The sequence below is a fragment of the Gopherus flavomarginatus genome, chromosome 5 (assembly GCF_025201925.1).
Source record: "Gopherus flavomarginatus isolate rGopFla2 chromosome 5, rGopFla2.mat.asm, whole genome shotgun sequence".
Lineage (NCBI taxonomy): Eukaryota > Metazoa > Chordata > Testudines > Testudinidae > Gopherus > Gopherus flavomarginatus.
The window spans coordinates 128,351,399-128,371,847 of record NC_066621.1 but is presented as its reverse complement, the minus strand read 5'-3'; the positions used below and the strand labels follow the sequence as shown (position 1 = coordinate 128,371,847).

General features: G+C 42.6%; 1 protein-coding gene and 1 pseudogene across 6 annotated transcripts in view; one reads left to right on the top strand and one right to left on the bottom strand.

Annotated features, from left to right (window-relative positions):
- The window catches only part of LOC127051264 (swi5-dependent recombination DNA repair protein 1 homolog), a 365,584-nt pseudogene that overhangs the window by 97,528 nt on the left and 247,607 nt on the right, over nt 1-20,449 (bottom strand).
- NRDE2 (NRDE-2, necessary for RNA interference, domain containing) overlaps nt 1-20,449 on the top strand; it is a 59,352-nt gene that overhangs the window by 9,956 nt on the left and 28,947 nt on the right. For 2 of the 6 annotated variants that reach the window (XM_050953208.1, XM_050953210.1), the window contains exons 2-6: nt 2,711-2,810; nt 7,380-7,610; nt 9,718-9,867; nt 13,578-14,037; nt 14,327-14,732. In XM_050953208.1, coding sequence (XP_050809165.1) covers nt 2,711-2,810; nt 7,380-7,610; nt 9,718-9,867; nt 13,578-14,037; nt 14,327-14,732 — 1,347 coding nt within the window. Of the gene's footprint in view, nt 1-2,710; nt 2,811-7,379; nt 7,611-9,717; nt 9,868-10,741; nt 10,778-10,886; nt 11,226-13,577; nt 14,038-14,326; nt 14,733-20,449 lie in introns of those variants that run through there. The other 4 variants (XM_050953209.1, XM_050953212.1, XM_050953213.1 and 1 more) reach the window with 4 other exon arrangements.

The following is a 20,449-nucleotide window of genomic DNA, read 5'->3' as shown; positions in this document are numbered from 1 at the left end:
TGGTTCAGGCCTCAGGCCTTACACCAAGCCCATGCTTCATGGCGCTCTCTTTCTACTACAAATAGCTTAGTATATTCAGGTTCTTATTGATTGTACATTTTTAGTATGTTAGAAAATGGTGAATGATATATTGCTTATGGACTAGATAATTCATGTTTTGCTTATGATTAAGGATAAGATTGTCACAGAAGTCATGGAAGTCATGGATTTTGTGGCTTTCCGAGACCTTCTGCTTCAGCCTCGGGCGGTGGGGGGACCCTGAGCTCCTCCCACTCCTGCAGTGGGGCTGGGCTCCCCCCCCGCCTTCCTCCACCGCAGGACTTGGACTTCGGTTGTCCCCAGTCAACCCCTCCTTCCATTATTTTTAGTAAAAGTCACAGACAGGTCATGGGCTTCTGTGAATTTTTGTTTATTGCCTGCAACTTGTCCGTGACTTTTACTAAAAATAACCATGACAAAATCTTAATATTACTCATGTTTTGTGTCAAACTGTTAGGATGGTAACTGGAATTTAATTACACACACCCGGCAACGTATACAATGAATTATTAAACAAAATATCCTTAAATATTTTGATAAAAGAAGTTTATGTATCCAAAATGTGTTTCACATTTATAACTAAATGATTTATTAACAGAGGGATTAACTGTAGTTAGTGGATTAGGCTGATTATTTCAGGTCACCAAGGGAAATTTTCAAATATGCCTGTGTGAAAGTGACTGGAATTTAAGTTCCTAATCTTGCCTAAATCTGTTGAAAATGAGACAGTTTACTAAATTACTTAGGCTGACCTGTTGTGCCATATTCGTAAAGCTTGATCTCAAAAGTTTGATGTTTTCCTCCTAATTTTTTCTTTATGTAGAAAAGTAGCTTTTAACTCAGTTTTTGATTAAAAACTCAACGGATTCAGCATATCTATTTTTTTATTAAAATTTTTGAATAGATTATAATAAATTTAGGCTTTAATATATTTTGTAATAAATTCAAATTTCATTTTAAACAGGTTTATCATAAAGAGAATTATTGTTATCAAAATCAAAGAAATCTGATTTTAATTAAAAATCAGATTTTTTTGCTTTTTAAATCATTGAGTTTTATCCACCTTGAGTCCCACACATTGAGAGCTTCTGAGGAACTGTGTATGGTAGGCTTGCAGATTCAGGCCAACAAGAACACCTTCACTTACAATCGAACCTTCTTTACTTCTGGCAAGTCTTACTTGAATGAGTGAACCTTGTTCATGTAAGGCCCTAAGATGGACAAGGTACAGGACAACAGTTCAGGGAAGTGAAACAGAAGAGAAGGTTTTGATGTGGAATTGTAAGGAAGTACTCCTGGAAGAATTGCATTTTGAAGTAGGAGAGAGAGGAGGAGGGAAGGAATTGGAAGGTTCTTTGTTTTTTTCCCCCATTATTATCACCACCACCACCACAAGCATCATAGCAACAGATTTTGTGCCTCCACTAGCTATTTTTCATGATTCTGAAAGGCTGGAATAAATATTTTTTTGTATTCTTCCTCATCTTTTTTACTGTTCTGAATGTTTATGAAAATAGGTCTTTGTTTCTGAATAGTTCATTTCCTTCTCTTTATTCTCCAAAAGAAGTCAACATCCACTCTTTTACCATTCTGTTGTTGTAGAGATAGTTTTGATGGCACAAGTAAAAATTATGGCAATGATTAAGTAGCCTGAACAGGTGAATTTGTAAACACAAAGAGTTGGTATTTATGGAGAGATCTCCAGCAATAAAATGTCTGGGAAGTGAACCAACTTTCATATCCTACCACCATCCAGAAAAAGTGACATAAGCAACATTTTGGAGAAGTAATCACTTAAAATTCATATTAGTATATCAGAATTAAATGTGCTCTGCTTTCATTTGATAAAGGAGTAATGGTACGTTAGTGGTTACAGGAGGGGGAGTCGAGGGTTTGGGGTTCTAAATCTGGCTCTGCTATGTGAACTTGTATAAGTAACTTAAACTTGCTGAGTGTCCCTATCTGTAAAATGGGTTTAAAAATACTTTTCACACAGATAGTATTATGAGGCATAATTAGTTAGTATACGTGAAGTGCTTTGATATACTTGAAGGAATTAATTAAATAAATAAATAACACTTCGTATTTGCGTGTAGCACAACCTTTATTTTTCAGAATTTTTAAAGATAAAATAATTTCTGTATAGGAATGGTGGTTAAGAGTTTTGTATTGATATATTGTCTAGGGAGAGCTCTATCTGAATAATACGGGTATTTATGCATTATAATAAATGTTAACACTGAGAGCAATACATTCCTTTTGAAGTCCTCTGGTATTTGTTTTATTTTAGTAACTACATGTCTGTTGTTTGGGGCATTAAAACCCACAGTCACCCTGGTTTTGACATTGCCCATATAGAGAGTTCTAGAGTATATGAAACTCTTTGCTTTTCAGTTTACACTTTTAAATATTGTTTTGTAGCATTTTACTTAAAATTTAGATTGATGTCATGGGTAGATTCCAGGTCCTAAAAAATGTTTTACAATGTGCTAGAACTCAGTGCTCTGCTAAGTGAAAATTTCATGGATTGCTTTCTACTATCCTTGCCTCTTATAAATGACTTTAGTGATGTTTGCTGTGAATTAGGTTGTCTGCTGACTAGATGAATCTGCAACTTTAAAGAGCACGGCAGGCAAATTTTTGTAGATCTCACATATTTCTCTACCTGCAGAATTGGACTGGCTTAGCAATCCAAGCTTCTGCACAGAAGATGCACTGAAACTGCACCAGCGTGCTGCAGATCTTACTCCTGAGAGCTCACAACTTATAAGGTAGCAGGTTCTTGGCAACTTTTTAAATATCCTTTTTCTGATGTCCTAGTTTTCTTTTGTTGTAAGTGTGGCCAAACTCAGGAGCTTACAGTGTAGCTTTTTATTGCATGATTTACTGTTTATATCGCCAACAGTTGTTTCAATGAAAGATATATTACCTCACCCACCTTGTTGCTCAGTTCACTGGTTAGAAAGCCAGCATGGTGTCATTTATAAAACTATGAATAATTGCATTTCCTTTCATTTTAAAGCAGGGTAGGTAAGCTACAGCCCGTGGGCCGGACCCTCCTGCCCGGCCGCATAGCTCGTGGCCCAGAAGACTCACCCCCAGCCCTTCCCCTGCTGCTCCCTCTCCCCCCACAGCCTCAGCGCACTGCGCCAGCGGCGCAATGCTCTGGGCGGCCGGGCAGCACAGCTGCAGAGCCGCAGCCTGAGCCGGTGCTCTGGGCAGCGTGGCTGTAGTGCTGCCAGCCACCAGTGCTCCAGGCAGCGTGGTAAGAGGGTAGGGGAGTTCGGGGTGGTGGTCAGGGGATGGGGGTGTGGCTAGGGGTTGGAGCGGTCACAGGGTGGGGAACAGAGGGGGGTTGAATAGGGGCAGGGGTCCCGGAGGGGGCCGTCAGGAAGGAGGGGGGGGGTTGGATGGAGTGGTGGAGGCAGTCAGGGACAGGGGATCCGGGAGCGGTCAGGGAACAGGTGGGGTTGGATGGCGTAGGAGTCCCAGGGGGGCTGTAGGGGGCGAGAAGCGGGGGGGGGTCTGATAGGGGTCAGGGGCCGGGCCACGCCTGGCTGTTTGGGGAGGCACTGCCTCCCCTAACTGGCCTGCTATTCAATTTTGGAAACTTGATGTGGCCCTCAGGCCAAAAAGTTTGTCCACCTCTGATTTAAATTATTGAGAAATTAGCCTTTTAAAATTACTTTTGATTTAGCTCTTTCTCACCGATGCATTCAAATCACTGCTAATTTTAGTGATAGGTGGGAGCTGAGTGATCATGATTAAGGCAGAGTGTTAGTCACTGGTGTTTTTAGTAAAAATCATGGACAGGTCACAGGCAAAATCCACAGCCTGTGACCTATTCGTGACTTGTACTACATACACCTGACTAAATCTTGTGGTGGTGGCCGTGGGTGCGGTGATTGCTCGGGGTGGTGGCCTAGGGGCACCGCAGGTGCTGCAGGATGAAGGTTGGTGGGGCTGGCAGGCTCCCTATCTGGCTCTGCACCTCCCTGGAAGCGGCGACATCCCACTCACTCAGCCCCTAGGCGTAGGCACGGCCAGGCATTTCTACACGCTGCTTCTGCCTTGAGCACTGGCTCTGCAGTTCCCATTGGCCACGACTCCTGGCCAATGGGAGCTGTGGGGGCAGACTCTGCAGGCAGAGGCTCTGCGCAGAGCCCGGAGGCTGCGCCTCTGCCTAGGAGCCGAGGTATGCCACTACTTCTGGGGAGCCCCCCAAGGTAAGCACTGCCCAGAGCCCTCACCCCCTCCTGTGCCTCAGCCACCAGTACCCTCCCACACCCAAACTCCTGCTGCTGCTGTGAGAGGGGTGAAAGATGGCCTGAGACTGCCCCAGCAGTGGCCGGGGTGGCTGGCCCAGGGACTGCCTGAGCTGCTCAGGTGGCCCCCGGGCCAGCTGCCCTAGCCACTGCAGAAGCCACAGAATCCGTGACCTCCATGGCAAACTCACACCCTTAATCATGATTTTTCATTAGCTTTTAAATATTCTAAGTAATCCTTGAAGGAATGCTAAGGTTTAGATACCATCTTTGTGTTCCCCCCCCTCTTCTTTATGAAAACCAGTTCAAATAGTCACTTTCCCTACCACAGTTGAATATAGAAGATTGTCAGTATAAACTGTGCGGAGATGGGCATTAATGAAATACTGTCCCATGTAAAGCTGTGGAGTTGCAATTCAATCTTATAGATCACTTAAATGACTGATTAAAGGGCATTTTGATTAAAAAAAAAATCGATCCAGTTCTATGAAATACAGGGTTGTATTTTAAACACTTTTCCCAAGAGGGTGCAATACTAGACATATTGATTTAAGTCTTGAGTGCATTCTGTAGTAGTTAATGGAGTGAGTGGGTGAGGTTCTGTGGCTGGCAACGTGCAGGAGGTCAGACTATATGATCAAGATGGTTCTTTCTGACCTTAAAGTCTGAGTCAGGTTGAAGCAGGAAAGTTCTGAGCTTCAGTGATGTTTAATTTGGGACAAAGTCCTCTGTTTGATGTGTCGGCTGCTCTTTGTACTGACAAAAATGTATTTGTTACAAAAATCAAAGTTGAATCCATCTCTGTTCACCAACTTATGTTTGACTTGGGTTATCAGAATATAACTTCTGCAGCTAAACTTGCCAAAACTTTGTATATTTGTCATTTTTCTTCAAGTCTTTACAGGCTTATAATGTGATAAAGCAAAAGGAATTCTGAAAATTACCTTGCAGATGACATTATGTAAACAGCAAATATTTTAAATAAAAATATGATTTGAATTAAACTATAGAGAGAAAATATACAGAGGAATTATTTCATAAATTTGACTACTTAATTTTTGGTACATTTTGAGGGATTTTCCCCAATGATTGGCAGTAGCCCCTTCATGGATTTTTTTTTTCAACACCTATTTGTTTTCCCAAAAGGTAGTCTGTAAATAATTTTTAAAAGGTTGAGTTTGTGACCTTTTTTTTTTTTTTTTTTTTGGTATCTTTATGAAGAAGGGTGCCAAGTGCTTTTTGTAGATTCCAAGGCCAGAAGGGACCATTATGATGATCTAGTTTGATCTCCTATATAATACAGGCTATAGAATTTCCCAAAAATGATTCCTAGTGCGTATCTTTTAGAAAAACATCCAATCTAGTTTTAAAAATGGTCAGTGATGGAGAATCCATCATGAGACCTAGAACGTAATATCGGCCATATTGGTGCAGACCAAAGGTCCATCTAGCCCAATCCTGTCTTCTAACAGTGGCCAATGCCAGGTGCTTCAGAGGGAATGAACAGAACAGGTAATCATCTACGAATTTATCCGCTGTCAGCCATTCCCAGCTTCTGGTAAACAGAGGCTAGGGACACATTGTTCCTGGTTAGTTACTCTCACCTTATTTCCCATCTGAATTTGTCTAGCTTCAACTTCTAGCCATTGGATCATGTGTTATCTTTCTCTACTGGATTGAAGAGCCCGTTATTAAATATTTGTTCCCCATGTAGATACTTAAAAATTGTAATCAAGTCACCCCTTAATCTTCTTTTTGTTAGACTCAAAGAGCTCAATCTATATAGTTTATCACTATAAGGCATGTTTTCTAATCCTTTAATTCTTCTCGTGGCTCTTCTCTGAACCTCTCCAATTTATCAATGTCATTGAATTGTGGGCACAGAAGTGGACACAATATTCTAGCAGTAGTCACACCAATGCCAAATATTGAGGTAAAATAACCTCTCTACTCCTGCTCGAGATTCCCCTGCTTATGCATCCTAGGATCACATTAGCTCTTTTGCCCATAGCATCACACTGGAATCTCTTGTTAAGCTGATGATCAGCCACGACCCCCAAGTCTCTTTCAGAGTCACTGCTTCCCAGAACAGACTCCCATTCTATAAATATCACCTACATTCTTTGTTTCTGGATGTATACATTTATATTTAGTCATGTTAAAATGAATGCTGTTTGGTTGAGTGCATTTTACCAAGCTTCTTTTTTTGCCCCGAAAGAGTGCTTTTTTCTGATTGGTTTTTGATCTTCGAAATATCAAGAATATCAAGTCTGGTCTCTTTTGCTTTTTACTGAAAGATGTCTTGAAAGTATCAGGTGTTTATTGTCAGTTTGTATCTTAGCTGAGAGGGTACTGATTTCTTAACAAAGACATGCCTTCTTCCAGCTGTTCATGAAGTACTGAAATTAACAGTGAGCATCCTCTCAATTGCTTTCTTTATTCTCTTAATTGCTCAGCTTTCAGTTGCTTGTACTGTACTGTAAAATTTTACTAATTTTCTAGTGAGCATAGATTCTTCCAAGATCAGCAAGAAATATATTTCTAATCTAAAAAGTGTATATATAATATATATTACAACACATCTTTCAGGTATTTCTTATGCATCAATAAAAAGCAAAAAAGAGCACTGGTCATTCCCTCTCCCCACCCCTCTTTGAAAGCCTCTCCAGTCATTTTAACTTGATCTAATGTGAAAGTGGCCTTGCAAAATTGTCTTGAAAATGTATCAGCCCAGGTACAAAAGCAACTCATTCACTTTTACTCTGGGGGTGATAATAGAAAGGACTACTGATATTTATTCACTTATCAAAGTGTACTTACCATGGGCAAGTGCAACTTCGTAAGATCTGTCTCAAGTAGTCATTTCCAAAAAAATTTCAGTAATTTTAAAGGTAAAGGTGGTGGCTGTTGCTCATATTTCTTCCACTTTTGTGATAACCGTTGATGCATTTCACTGTCTGAGAGCTATCATTCCCTATAATTTGGAGAATGAGGAAAACTCTAGTTATGAACTTTCTCACTGGTGAGATTTCTTTAAAATTGTTCTAACTATGTAAGGAGTGATTTGTTTCTTAGCAGGAGTCCTTCAAGATCAGAACTCTCAGGAGGAAGTAATACCAATGAAGATCTAAAAAAATCAGCTAAAAAAAGGAAAGGGAAAAAGAAAAAGCATCACCACCACAAGAAAAGAAAAAAGAAAACTAGAGAGGAATCAAGTAACAGCGAGTCAGACTCAGACAGTGAGTGTATGAAGGATAAATCTAGAGGAAGTGACACAAACCATGAAAGAGAAGCAGCAACATTGAAGTATGTGCATTTTACTAATATGCTTGGATATAAATGTAATCCTATTCTAGTATGTGTTGCTTGAACTGGTTAGATGAGAGTACTCTCACCAGTGCGTCAGTTCTAACGCTTATTCTCTTAAGTTTAAACTTCCATTGTAACTATCTTAGAACAGCACAAGAAACACTCAAACATTTTTTTTTAATCCATTGTTGCATCTGAAAATTTATGATGAGGGATATTTTATGAAGTATTTTTCTCCAGAGCTGAACAGAATAGCAGAGCAATGAAAATGTGGTGCTTTTTTAATCTTAATGCTCCCTGTGAATTATTGTAAATCTTTGTTTCATTATATTAATCCTTGAGTAACCTATTGTGCTTTGAGAGGAATTGTATTAAACGATGTTCTTAGATACTGCCGAAGATTGAAGTTGTTGAATAATGAAGCAAAAATTTATTTTTCCTAAGGGGAAGTGTTTCATTATACTATGCATTCATAATTTCCCCTCTCAGCAATGGGCATTCATTATAAGATGTATATTGATGTTTGTATTAATTTAGTATTTTTAGTTTTATTTCTTCCCTTTAACCATTCATTAGTATGCAGTATGCATCATACACTTTATTTTTTGTATATGTGAATCAAGATTTGAATGAGTGATGTTCTATTATATAAGTGGTTCTCAGTCAGGGGTACACATACTCTTGGGGGTATGCAGAGGTCTTCCAGGGTGTACATCAACTCATCTGGATGTTTGCCTAGTTTTACAACAGGCTGCATAAAAAGCATTAGCGAAGTTGGTACAGACTAAAATTTCATACAGACAATGATTTGTTTATACTGCTCTGTATATTTTTATACACTGAAATGTAAATATATTATTTATATTCCAATTGATTTATTTAGAATTGTATGGTAAAAATTAGAATTGTATGGTAAAAATTAGAAAGTAAGAAATTTTTCAGTAATAGTGTGCTGTGACACTTTTGTATTTTATGTCTAATTTTGTAAGCAAGTAGTTTTCAAGTGAGGTGAACCTTGGGGTATGCAAGACAAATCAGACTCCTGAAAGGGGTACAGTAGTCTGGAAAGGTTGAGAGCCACTATATATCACCTGTTGGCTTGCTGCTGCTTTCAGAGACACTAAAATAACCAGTAACTAGTCTATATGTGGCAAGAAATATGTTTTAAAGTGACTAGTATGATGGTTTGAATAGGAAAAAGAGCGTGCATGGGTGCATTGGGTGCCCAGGCTCAGAAAGTGGACCTTCCATTTTGCGCTGACCACTCTCATTGGTGTAATTCAGGTGCCCAAACAAAAGGATTGATATTCTTGTACGTACCTGTATTGTGCATATAGGTTGTTTTGTATATTTTTTTTCTGAGAAAACTTAAAACACTCTTTAAATATAAAGTCTGTATTAAAGTTTATGTTTAAAACTCTCACTGATGTTAAAATGGGACCTATGCACAGAATTATTCCTGTTCGCATTTACATCTGAAACATAAACAGTGAAACCCTCTTGAGTGCCTTGTTGTAGGTGACTGTTGAAAACCTTTTCAGGATGCTGAAGCTCCTTTTTTTGTAATACAAATGTGAAATCAGAATTCACTTTATCTTGCAGTTCTTAGAGGTGTAACTTAGCTGCATCTTTAAAAAAAAATCACTTATGTAACTAATTCTTAAAACCTTTACATTTTACTGAATTGCATTGGTATCAGCACAATATACTAACAGATTATCCCCTTTTTGATTTACTTTTTCTTATAGAGAAAGTTACAGTTAATAGCAATATTTTTTTCTTGCAGGCTTTAGACTTAGTAAGAAACCCATTTATTAAATCCTGTTAAGCACTTTCCATGCTCTTGGAAGTCCATTTGGGAAATGCAGTGAATGATTTTCTTTTGAAAGTTCACTGTATTGGTGGCTCCAGTGGTAAATATCCACTTCTGTTTTCCCATCTCTTTCACCAGTGTGTGACTTATTTGTTAAATGGTACATGTATCATGGCCTTTTGAATGTGTATAATTTATTATGGGATCTAGAAATGTTACATTTCCTGGTTTTGTAAATGCTTAATGTTTAACTCAGATGTTCTGAAAATGCTTCTTCCTCCCCTTCGTCAGTCTAGAAGACATAACTTCACATGGTGTCACCAGTCGCTTTGTTTGGCTTGAGAATATTCAGACTTTGACAGCAGAGACCTTCAGGACAGACAAGACTCCAGACCCTGCAAACTGGGAATACAAGTCACTGTATCGAGGGGACATAGCAAGGTACAATGGGCTGTTTTGTTTTGATCTTAAAATGTCTCAAGACATGTTAGTGGTGAGATTATATTCAAAGTTTGACACTAAAAATATTTATTTATAACATGTAAAACCATGCTCAGTAATGTCCCTAGCCTCTGTTTGACAGAAGCTGGGAATGGGCGATGCGATGGATCATTTGATGATTATCTGTTCTGTTCATTCCCTCTGAAGCACCTGGCATTGGCCACTATCAGAAGACTCAGTATGGCCGTTATTGTGACCTGCGAGAGCCATGGCTGATGTATGTGAAGCTGTGGTTGTCTTTACTGTCCCCTTGTCTGGACTGGTAGGGGTAGGGATGCAGCCCCTGATGCCATGAGGAATGCTGGGGGTAGGCGGTATATAGAGGCACTATGCTGCAGTACTCCATGGACTGCAGAGGGAGGCAAGTCTGAGATGTTGAACCTGTAGGTCCACAAGAATCTGCAGCATCTGTGTTTGCTTTTGGAGAAGCCCCATTATATCCTGGTGCATCTCCTTCTTTTCCTGGTAGGCCCCCTGGGCCTTTTTCTGATCCGTTCTTTCCATCTCCACACAGTCTGTGATATTCATCCTCCAGGCCATCTGTTCACAGACTGATGCAGCACTGGCTTGCAGGATCTCACAGGACATGTCCATCCTGAGTCGTCTTTTTTTCTCCTCTTTATCTGGCTCAGGTGTTCTGTATGTGTGGAGGGGGAAACTCCTAAAAGCTGGTACAGCACAGCTACAAATAAAATACAGAGGTGCCATAGTCAGTATAGTCAAATGGAAATCAGAAGTTAAGATTCAGAATTCCCTTGCCTTGCTCCCCAAAAGTTTTAAACAAGACTTGCTTATTGACACTTCTGCTTTGCAGTGATTGTGCAGAGTGCCACTCACAGCACCAACCATGGTGAGTATGGCTTGCTGTGGTGAGAAAATGAGGAGGGAATTGCTTGATTGCATGAAACTCTGTGGGAGTACAGGACAATGGCATTGAATACTGGCACCATTTTCCACAGGCAGTGGTGATTTTAGCTGGTATCTCACTCCTGAAGGTGGTAAAGGCACAGAGAATATAGCTGTGCTGGTGTCCCAGAGCTGTTTAGGCCCATATGCTGCTAGCCTGTTTACTGCAATGGTGCCTGCCAAAGTTATCACTGACTGGCATGGGAAAGTGTCCTACTGTGGAGGAAGAAATAAGGCTGCCATCCCTAGAAACCTTCAGGAGAGGATTGCAGTGTACCTCCATGAAAACTTCATTGAGATTGCTCAGGAGGATTCAAGGGGTATCCCTGTGTACATAAACAAACTGCTCTGCATGGCCCCCTGCCTAACTCTAGAGGGAGAATGAAAAACTGGTAACATTTCTACCTTTGTTGTACCTCTTCTGGTGCAAGAAAATTAATGAAAAGTCAATAGCTGTGTCCTGAGAAGTTGGGGGCGCTTTACTGTACTGACAAATTTACAGTTACCCAAGGTTCTTTCCCCTGCATCAGACTTGCCCATGCTTGACCACTGGGACTGACTGTACTGTGGTGGAGTCTCAAACAGGTTCTGGTTCACAGCATAGCAGCCTCCCTCCCCCCTGCACTCATATTCCCAATTCTCTTCTTCCTGCTCCCTCACCTCCTTGTGCTCTGTGTTCACAGCAGGGGCCTGTGACTCAGCCTGCTTGGGGGTATCCATGTGTGGAGGTGGTGGTGGGGTCTCTGCCAAGTATGGCATGCAGCTCTTTGTAAAAGGAGCAGGTCTGTGACTTGGCACAGGATTGATTGTTGGCCTCCCTGGCCTTCTGAAATGCCTGCCACAGTTCCTTCGCTTTCACGTGGCACTGCTGCTGATCCCTGTCACACCACTTCTTCTATAAGCAGATTGCACGGAGGATGCAGATGTCCACGTTTCTGTGGCTGGTCTGTAGCTGAGTGTGCATAGTCTCTTCTCCACACAGACCCAGGAGATCCATTATCTCCTGTTTACTCCTGGCCAGAGCACATCTGGAGCATATAGCTGGCATGGTCAGCTGGGCAGTTGTGCACAACAGTGGTGAGCTGCTTAGAGGTGTGCTCACGAAAATGCACAATCAGGAAAAGGCATTTCAAAAATTCACAAGGTTTTAAATGGGGGTAGGTGACATTAACCAGGGTACAAGCTGGATTTGATGAACAGCTGCATCCTTTGAATTCTCCAATCTGGGGCGCCTTTTACACTGCTTCGCTATGAGAGCTACCACTCCGCGTCTGCTCATAGCCTCCAGCATGTAATTTACTCCCAGTTATACAATATGAATGCTATTGCCAGCCACTCTTGAATTACACTGCAGAGCAACACCAGCAAATTCCCTTTCTCCCAGAAATGTACATCATGTACTGCCCAGCTCTCTCCTGCACAATACAAGCTCATATAAAGTATGTCATTTTATTAATAGAAAATGATAGCACAAATCCTGTTATCTCAAATGGAGTTTCCCAGACACTTCAGTCCAAACACATTGATTTAGGTAAAACAGGTTTGTTAATTACAGAGAGCTAGATTTGAAGTGACTACAAGTAATGAGGCATAAAAGTTCAGAATTGGTTACAAGAAAATAAAAGTAAAAGTCAACTAAAGCCTAACTTAATAAGCTAAGTGAATTCAAAGCAAAGGTCTCTCACCACAGTCTTAGTGTCTGAAACTCTTTCAGTCAGGATCTCTCCCCCAGTCCAGTGCTTCTTCCTTTGTTCTTCAGGTGTTGTCAGTGCTGTGAGTAGAGATGAAGGGGGAGAGAACTTGGGACATCTCTCCTCTTTGTGAGTCATCTCCAGCTAAGGTTCACGAGACAAAGTATGAAAGTCACAGAAAGTGTGTGGGGAAACTGAGGTACAGAAAATGTCACACAGCAAGTCAGTGGCAGAGTCAGAAATAAAACTCAATGCCTGACTCCTAGTCCAATGTACGACATCATAGAAACATTCTTTCATGTTGTTGTTGTAAATCTAACACTGGTACTTTGTATGCTGAGCTAGAGCAATATGTATATAATTTGTGACACAATTCTACTGCCAAAAATATTTAAAGCTCAGCACATTTGTATACCCTTTACCTTGCATGTATTTTATATATTTTGTAGTAAATTTCTGTACGTATTTGTCATGTTTTCATGTAGCTCTGATTCCTGTGGTCTTTTCCATGTAGATTTGGCCTATTCCTTTTTGTGAAATTGTTAATAATACAAAAAGGAACAGGGACCTAGAGATACAGAAAACTAGCACAGGACTAGGCTACTTATACTCTGTTTTTCCTATATAAAAATAATCCAATTTACATAGCAAATATGGAGTCTTAAATATGTAGCAGTATCTTGATTGGATGGCCCCCAGTTTGTCCACATGAGAAGAGTGGTTCATGCTATTAGAAGGAAGAGAAAAGGTGATCTTTCATGAAGTACTAAAGATCTTGCTCAGAAAGTATTAATTAAGTGGCAGTTTAATGCTTGCTTCAGTTCTAACGCATATAGTAGAAATTATGATGGGAAAGAAAAGTTGAACTGGAATAAAAGGGGGAAAAAATAAGCACTTTTTACCTTTTTAAAGCTCTGTACAAATATCTTATTCAATTAGGAAATACTGAAAAGTGAACTTCTGTCTTTTAAAAGATAAAAATACATATTTGACTAATATATATTTTAATGGTCGCACTTTTTAAAAATGCATTGTTGTATTTTTTTCTTTAAGATACAAGCGGAAAGGGGACTCATGCCTTGGTATTGACCTAACGAAACAATGTATAACTTGGGAAAGTTCCATGGTAGAAAAGAAACAGTCCCACAAGCGACCTGAACGCTACTTCACGAAGAATAGTGTGCAGTTATTGAGCACAGATGGAATTCCAGTTTACAGTAAAAGCCAAACTTCTTCATCTGGTCCAAGCACTTTTATACCGGTTTCACAACTGGACAGTGATGCTCCTCCTACAACAACCTGTGTGAATCCTCTTGGGATTTATGATCCATTGACCACACTCTGGTTGCAAGGAAAAGGTCCCCCAGAGCATGAGACTTTAAAGCAGCAGGCATCCCAAGAGACCAGTGAGAATGTTAACTCTATTCTAAAGGCAAAAGTGGAAGAATATAATAGGATGGTCAGAGAAAATCCAAGAGATGTTCACACTTGGATGGAATTTGTTTCTTTTCAGGTACACATTTTTGTACTTCTCCTTGCAGTAATTTGTGATATATTTATTTTATTTGTATCTGAGTAATTTTCTGCTTAACATCTTGTTTCTGAGTTAAATTATATATGTGTGTTTATGCTATTATACATGAAATATTTTGTGATTTATGTTTTAAAAAATAAAAACTTGCACTAATAGAGAGAGATGCAGTCATTCATTGTCACTTATGTCAACCTTCTCCTTTGTGCTTCTACAAAGCCTGAGAACCTTCTGTATTTATAACTTTATGTTGATTTCCTTTTATTTTAAGGATGAAGTAATGAGAGGACCCAGCCCTTACGCCATCAAAGATGGAGAGCAGGAAATAAGGAGAAAATCATTCAAGCTAATCCTAGAAAAGAAACTGGCCATTTTAGAGAGAGCTATTGAAAGCAACCCAAATGATGTTGATCTGAAACTTGCCAAGCTGAAGCTTTGTACAGAATTCTGGGAACCATCAAGTTTGATCAAAGAATGGCAGAAACTGGTTTTTTTGCATCCCAATAATCCAGTCCTATGGCAGAAATATCTCTTATTTTGTCAAAGTCAGTTCAGCACCTTTTCAGTTTCAAAAGTCCATAGTTTATATGGAAAATGTTTGAGCACTTTGGCAGCTGTACAGGATGGCAGCATGGTATCACATCCTGTACTGCCTGGCACAGAAGAAGCTATGTTAGGTAAGAAGATTATCTTTTTATATCTCATTTTATGGCCATTAAGATTTTCATACAGGCTGAATATATTTTTAAGAAGAGATTCTTCTCTGTATTGTGCTAATTTTTTGCTTTGCAAAGAGCCTGCTGAAAATGTCTGGCATCTTTCCTCTTTAGGTGATAGTAAAAGTAAATGTTCAAGCCCAATATGGATAAAACATATGCTTCCCTTCCCCAAAAGAGCTTGTGATATCACATCCAGTAATGCTCTGTGAGGAGTTTAAAGTACAAATTTCAAGGGGAGGGATTTGTAGCCAACATCAAATAGGTGTGTTGTTTACCTTTGCAAAATAAATTCCTTTGGTTTGCGCAGCAAATAGCAGTTATATATATACAGATGAAACTTCTGAGTACTCTTAATTAGGGCTGTCAATCACAGTTTACTCACGTGATTAACTGAAAAATTAAGCGCGATTAAAAAAAATTAATCATGAGTAATACTGTTAAACAATAGAATAGCAATTTAAATTTAATATTTTTGGATGTTTTTCTACATTTTCAAGTATATCAATTTCAGTTACATCACAGAATACAAAGTGTACAGTGCTCACTTTATATTTTATTACAAATATTTGCACTGTAAAAATGATAAAAGAAATTGTATTTTTTCAATTCACCTCATACAAGTACTGTTGTGCAATCTCCATCATGAAAGTGTAACTTACAAATGTAGATTTCTTTTGTTAGATAACTGCACTCAAAAACAAAACAATGCACAACTTTAGAGCCTACATATACTCTGTGCTGCTACTTGTTCAGACAATTGCTAAGAGAAACAAGTTTGTTTACATTTACGGGAGGTAGCTTCTTGTTTACAGTGTCACCTAAAAGTGAGAACAGGCATTCACATGACACTGTTATAGCTGGCGTCACAAGTTATTTATGTGCCAGATGTCCTAAAGATTCATATGCCTCTTCATGCTTTGGCCATCATTCCGGAGGACTTGCTTCCATGCTGATGATGCTTGTTTAAAAAAAAATATGTTAATTAAATTTGTGACTGAATCCTTAGGAGTATTGTATGTCTCCTGCTTTGTTTTACCCTCCTTCTGCCATATATTTCATATTCTAGCAGTCTTGGATGATGACCCAGCACATGTTGTTCGTTTTAAGAACACTTTCACTGCAAATTTGACAATATGCAAAGAAGATACCAGTGTGAAATTTCTAAAAATAGCTACAGCACTTGACCCAAGATTTAAGAATGTGAAGTGCTTTCCAAAATCAGAGAGGGATGAGGTGTGGAGCATGCTTTCAGAAGTCTCAAAAGAGCAGCACTCTAATGCAGAAATTACAGAACCCTAACCACCCAAAAAGAAAATCAGCTGTTTGCAGGTGACATTTGATTCAGATTATGAAAATGAACATGTCGGGTCTGCACTGCTTTGGATCATTATCAAGCAGAACCCATCATCAGCATGGATGCATGTCCTCTGGAAGGGTGGCTGAAGCATCAAAGATGATAATCTTTAGTGCATCTGGCATGTAAATATCTTGTAGCACCTATTCTCACTTTCAGGTGACATTGTAAACAAGAAGCAGGCAGCATTAGCTTCTGCAAATGTAAACAAACCTGTTTGAGTGATTGGCTGAATAAGAAGTAGGGCTGATTGGACTTGTAGGCTCTAAAGTTTGACATTGTAGACAATGTAGATAACACCTCAAAATATTTAAATAAATAATATTCTTCGATTGTTCATGTCCATTACACATTAGGTGTGCATGTGCCAAGTGCATGGACATCGGAAACTTTTTCCTTTAGCGACTCCAGTCGGGCTGGCAGGGGAGCCCCTGCCAGAGCGGCGCCTCATGCTGGTGCATATATACCCCTGTCGACCCAACCCTCCTTCAGTTCCTTTTTACCATCCTGGCAGCATTGGAACAGTTCTTCATCTCTCGCCTCAGTGTCCCTTAGCATTGTTATCAGCATTTAGCAGTTATCAGTAGTTAATAGTTAGCAGTAGTTAGCACTTCTCAATAGTGATAGTTATGCTTCCTTTGTTCTAGGTGTTTGGAAGCTCTTCCAACAGCAGCCCTGGGCTGCGGGGTATGCCGCAGGCCCAGGGCTTTAAGGTTTGTGCCATGTGCCGCAAGCCTATGCCTATTAGCGATCCCCACGACTCGTGTCTCCATTGCCTGAGGGAATCACATCAGACGGAGCACTGCAAGATCTGTAAGGCCTTTAAGCCAAGGACTAAGAAAGAGACTTTCGTCTCAAGCAGCTGCTCATGAAGGCCGTGCTGCAACCTTTGGCCTTGGACTATCCGACCTCAGCACCAGATTCCTCGTTTCAGAGTGCCCCTGCGTCAGTTTGTGATATGGCACCGGTGGGGCACTGCAGGCATTCTGCACCGAGGCAACAAGACAGGCCCCGGCACTGTTCGACCTTGCTGGCCTAAGACCCGAGGGCGCTCCTTGCATAAGACAGTGGCACTGCCAAGGGAACCGAGCACGCAAAATGGCATTGGTACCCCAGGGCATGTCCTGGCACCGGTGGCTCCAGCGTCTAAGAGCCTGTTGAGCCCTGGGCTAAGCGCCTCGAGTGTGGAGGAAGGGCTGGAGGTGCTCATAGAACAGCCCTCCACAGCAGACACCTTTGAGGTGGCAAAGGACCTCATCAGATTGTCTGCTACAAGCCCCCTTGCTGCCAAGGAGAAGCCTCCGGCACTGTCACTAAGACTGCCATCTAGAGGCAAACCGGCAATGGTGCACCCGTCCAGGTCACCATCCTGGCACTGCTTCTGGCGTTGGGCCCAGTCGAGCTCAGCCTTGGTGGATCCTCTGTTGCCCCTGACTCAGCGAGCCTCGAGGGCACCAGACCCCAGCCAACACATGGCACTGGCTCTGTCAGTGCACCCCTCCCCGACACCATCACTGGGCTGGCGCTGAGGCGATGCAAGGCCGAAGTCCCCGGGCCTGGCCACAAGGCATGAATACTGTTCCCGGTCGACAAGGCACCATTCCCAGCCCTGCAGCGGCACTGATCCATGCCATTGCCCTTGCCTTCAAGGTCAGCGTCCTTGGAATCCGAGGTGGACTCGGGCTGCTCCAGCTATGCCTGCAGGGTACTGACTAGCAGGGAGCCCCAAACCCCGTGGCATCCCCAGTGGAGCCCACCAGGACAGTGGCCGTTTTGGACACTATGGGCTTATCACTAGCAGGAAGGGTCCCCCTCCAGAGCCTTAAGATATGGCTACTTGAGACATCGGTCCTGGTCCCCGCACTGACACCCTTCCGCACCTAAGGCGGCCACGGTTTCCAGGCCACCAGACACTTCTCCGGAACACAGGAGGGCGGAAGCGACACCGAGCCCGGTGCCGTCCCAGACGCAGTCAGTCAGGCCCCAGATGAGCCCCCACTGTGCGAGGAGGTGCAATAAGGGCTAGAGGACAAGACGCAGAAGGCCCTAACCTCTTCGTTCTCCTCAGACGAAGCTGTGGCGGGCATGGCAGTATCGGGACCTCCCCCGATCGACCACAGGGCGTACCAGGAGCTGCTCTGCAGGATAGCCCAGTGCTTGGGCCTGTAGGCGGAGGAGGTGGTAGAGCAGGAGGATCCTATGGTGGACATCTTAAGCCCTGAAGGCCCCTCCAGAATCGTGCTCCCACTCATAAAGACAATCCAGTCAAACTATAAGATGGTCTGGCAACCTCCAGCATGCCAACAGCAATGGGCATAGAGAGGAAGTACTTTGCCCCTTCCAAGGGTTATGACTTCCTCTCTTTCACCGGTCCCCTTTTCACTGGTTGTCTCCGTGGTCAACGAATGGGAATGACATGGGCAGCAAGCCTCAGCTCCCAAGTCCAAGGAGGCAAAACGTCTAGACCTATTCGGCAGAAAGGTCTGTTCCTCTGGGGGCCTCCAATTGAGGATCGCGAATCAGCAGGCGAATAGACATAATTTTAATTCCTGGGCAGCAGTTTCCAAATTTAAGGATTCCTTACCCCAGGGCTCTCAACCTGAGTTCATGACCTCGTGGATGAAGGGAAGGCAGTAGCCAAAACTTCTCTGCAAGCCTCCCTCAACTCGGCGGATGCTGCAGACAGAACAATGACCTCAGGAGTGGGAATGAGATGCTTGGCGTGGCTCCAGACTTCAGGCCTTCTGCCAGAGGTCCAAAATACCCTTCAAGACCTCCCATTCAAAGGGTCCAGCTTCTTCTCAGACCAAACAGATGCCAGGCTGCATAGCCTTAAAGACTCCCGGGCAACCCTTAAGTCGTTGGGGATGCACACCCCGGTAATGCAGAGGAAACCTGTCAAGCCCCAGCCACCACAACAAAGGTCAATACCAACTTCACCATAGGCAGGAACCATACTGTAGGAGAGGCGGAGACAATAAGCGTAGGCGGAACAACACACCTAGCCAGGGCCAGGGAAAGCCACAACCTGGCAACAAACAAGGGTTTTGAAGGTGCGCTCGAGGACAGCGCATCGAACCAGATCCTTCCGTATGTTTCCTGACCCGCTTGTCCTGCTTATACCGTGCGTGGTCCCATATAACATCGGACCGTTGGGTCGTATGCATGGTGAAAGTGGGAGACACGCTTCAGTTCTCCTCCTCCCCTCCCTCTCAGCCACCCCCCTTCCCTGTCCCTCTCCAGGGATCCCTCTCATGAGCAACTCCTGATGTAGGAGGTACAGACACTCCTCGAGGTGGGGGCTGTGGAAGAGGTCCCTTGGGACCTAAGGGGAAAGGGGTTTTACTCCCGTTATTTCCTTATCCCCAAAGCAAAGGGGCGGTCTTTGACCCATTTTAGACCTGTGTGGACTCAACAAATTCTTAGTTAAGGTCCACTTCCGCATGGTCTCCCTTGGCTCTATTATCCTGGGGATTGGTAGGCTGCCCTTGATATGAAAGATGCGAACTTTCACATTGCCATTCATCCTGCGCACCGGCAGTTCCTGCGGTTCACCATAAACCAGCACCGTTACCAGTTTACGGGCCTGGCGACAGCCCCGTGTATGTTCACGAAATGCATGTCAGTAGTGGCAGCCTTTCTTCGCAAAAGAAAAATGTGAGTATACTCGTACTTAGATGACTGTCTCCTCGCGGATTGGTCCAAGGAGAAGGTCCGCTCCCACATGGTGATGGCACTGGACGTATTCCACAGGCTAGGTCTCCTAGTCAATGTGCCCAAGTCCTCCCTGATACCCGCACAGAGGCTACAGTTCATCGAGGAAGTCCTGGACTCGGTACAGATGTGAGTGAGCCTCCTGGAATCCAGATTTCTGGCCATCCAGCGTGCCGTAGATTCCATGCTGAGGTTCCTCACAACCAAAGCCAGATGCTGCCTGCAGCTCCTAGGACACATGGCGGCGTGCACCCATGTGGTCAAACACGCTTGTCTGCGTCTCAGGACTTCGCAGTTGTGGCTGGCCCAGTCGTATCGTCCCGGCAGAGACCCCCCCCCATGGACCTTTGTAGTGACAGTCCCTGCCCAGGTATTGGACTCTGTGGACTAATGGCTCAATCAGCAGGTAGTTTGCGAAGGGATCCCCTTCGCCACACTGCCACACAATGTGTGACACTGGTAACAGACACGTCGGACCTTGGCTGGGGAGCACACTTGGGGGACCTACGGACGCAGGGCTTTTGGTCCAGGGACGAAATGTCGCTCTCCATCAACATAAGGGAGCTCAGGGCAGTTCACCTAGCCTGCCAGACCTTTCACACTACTT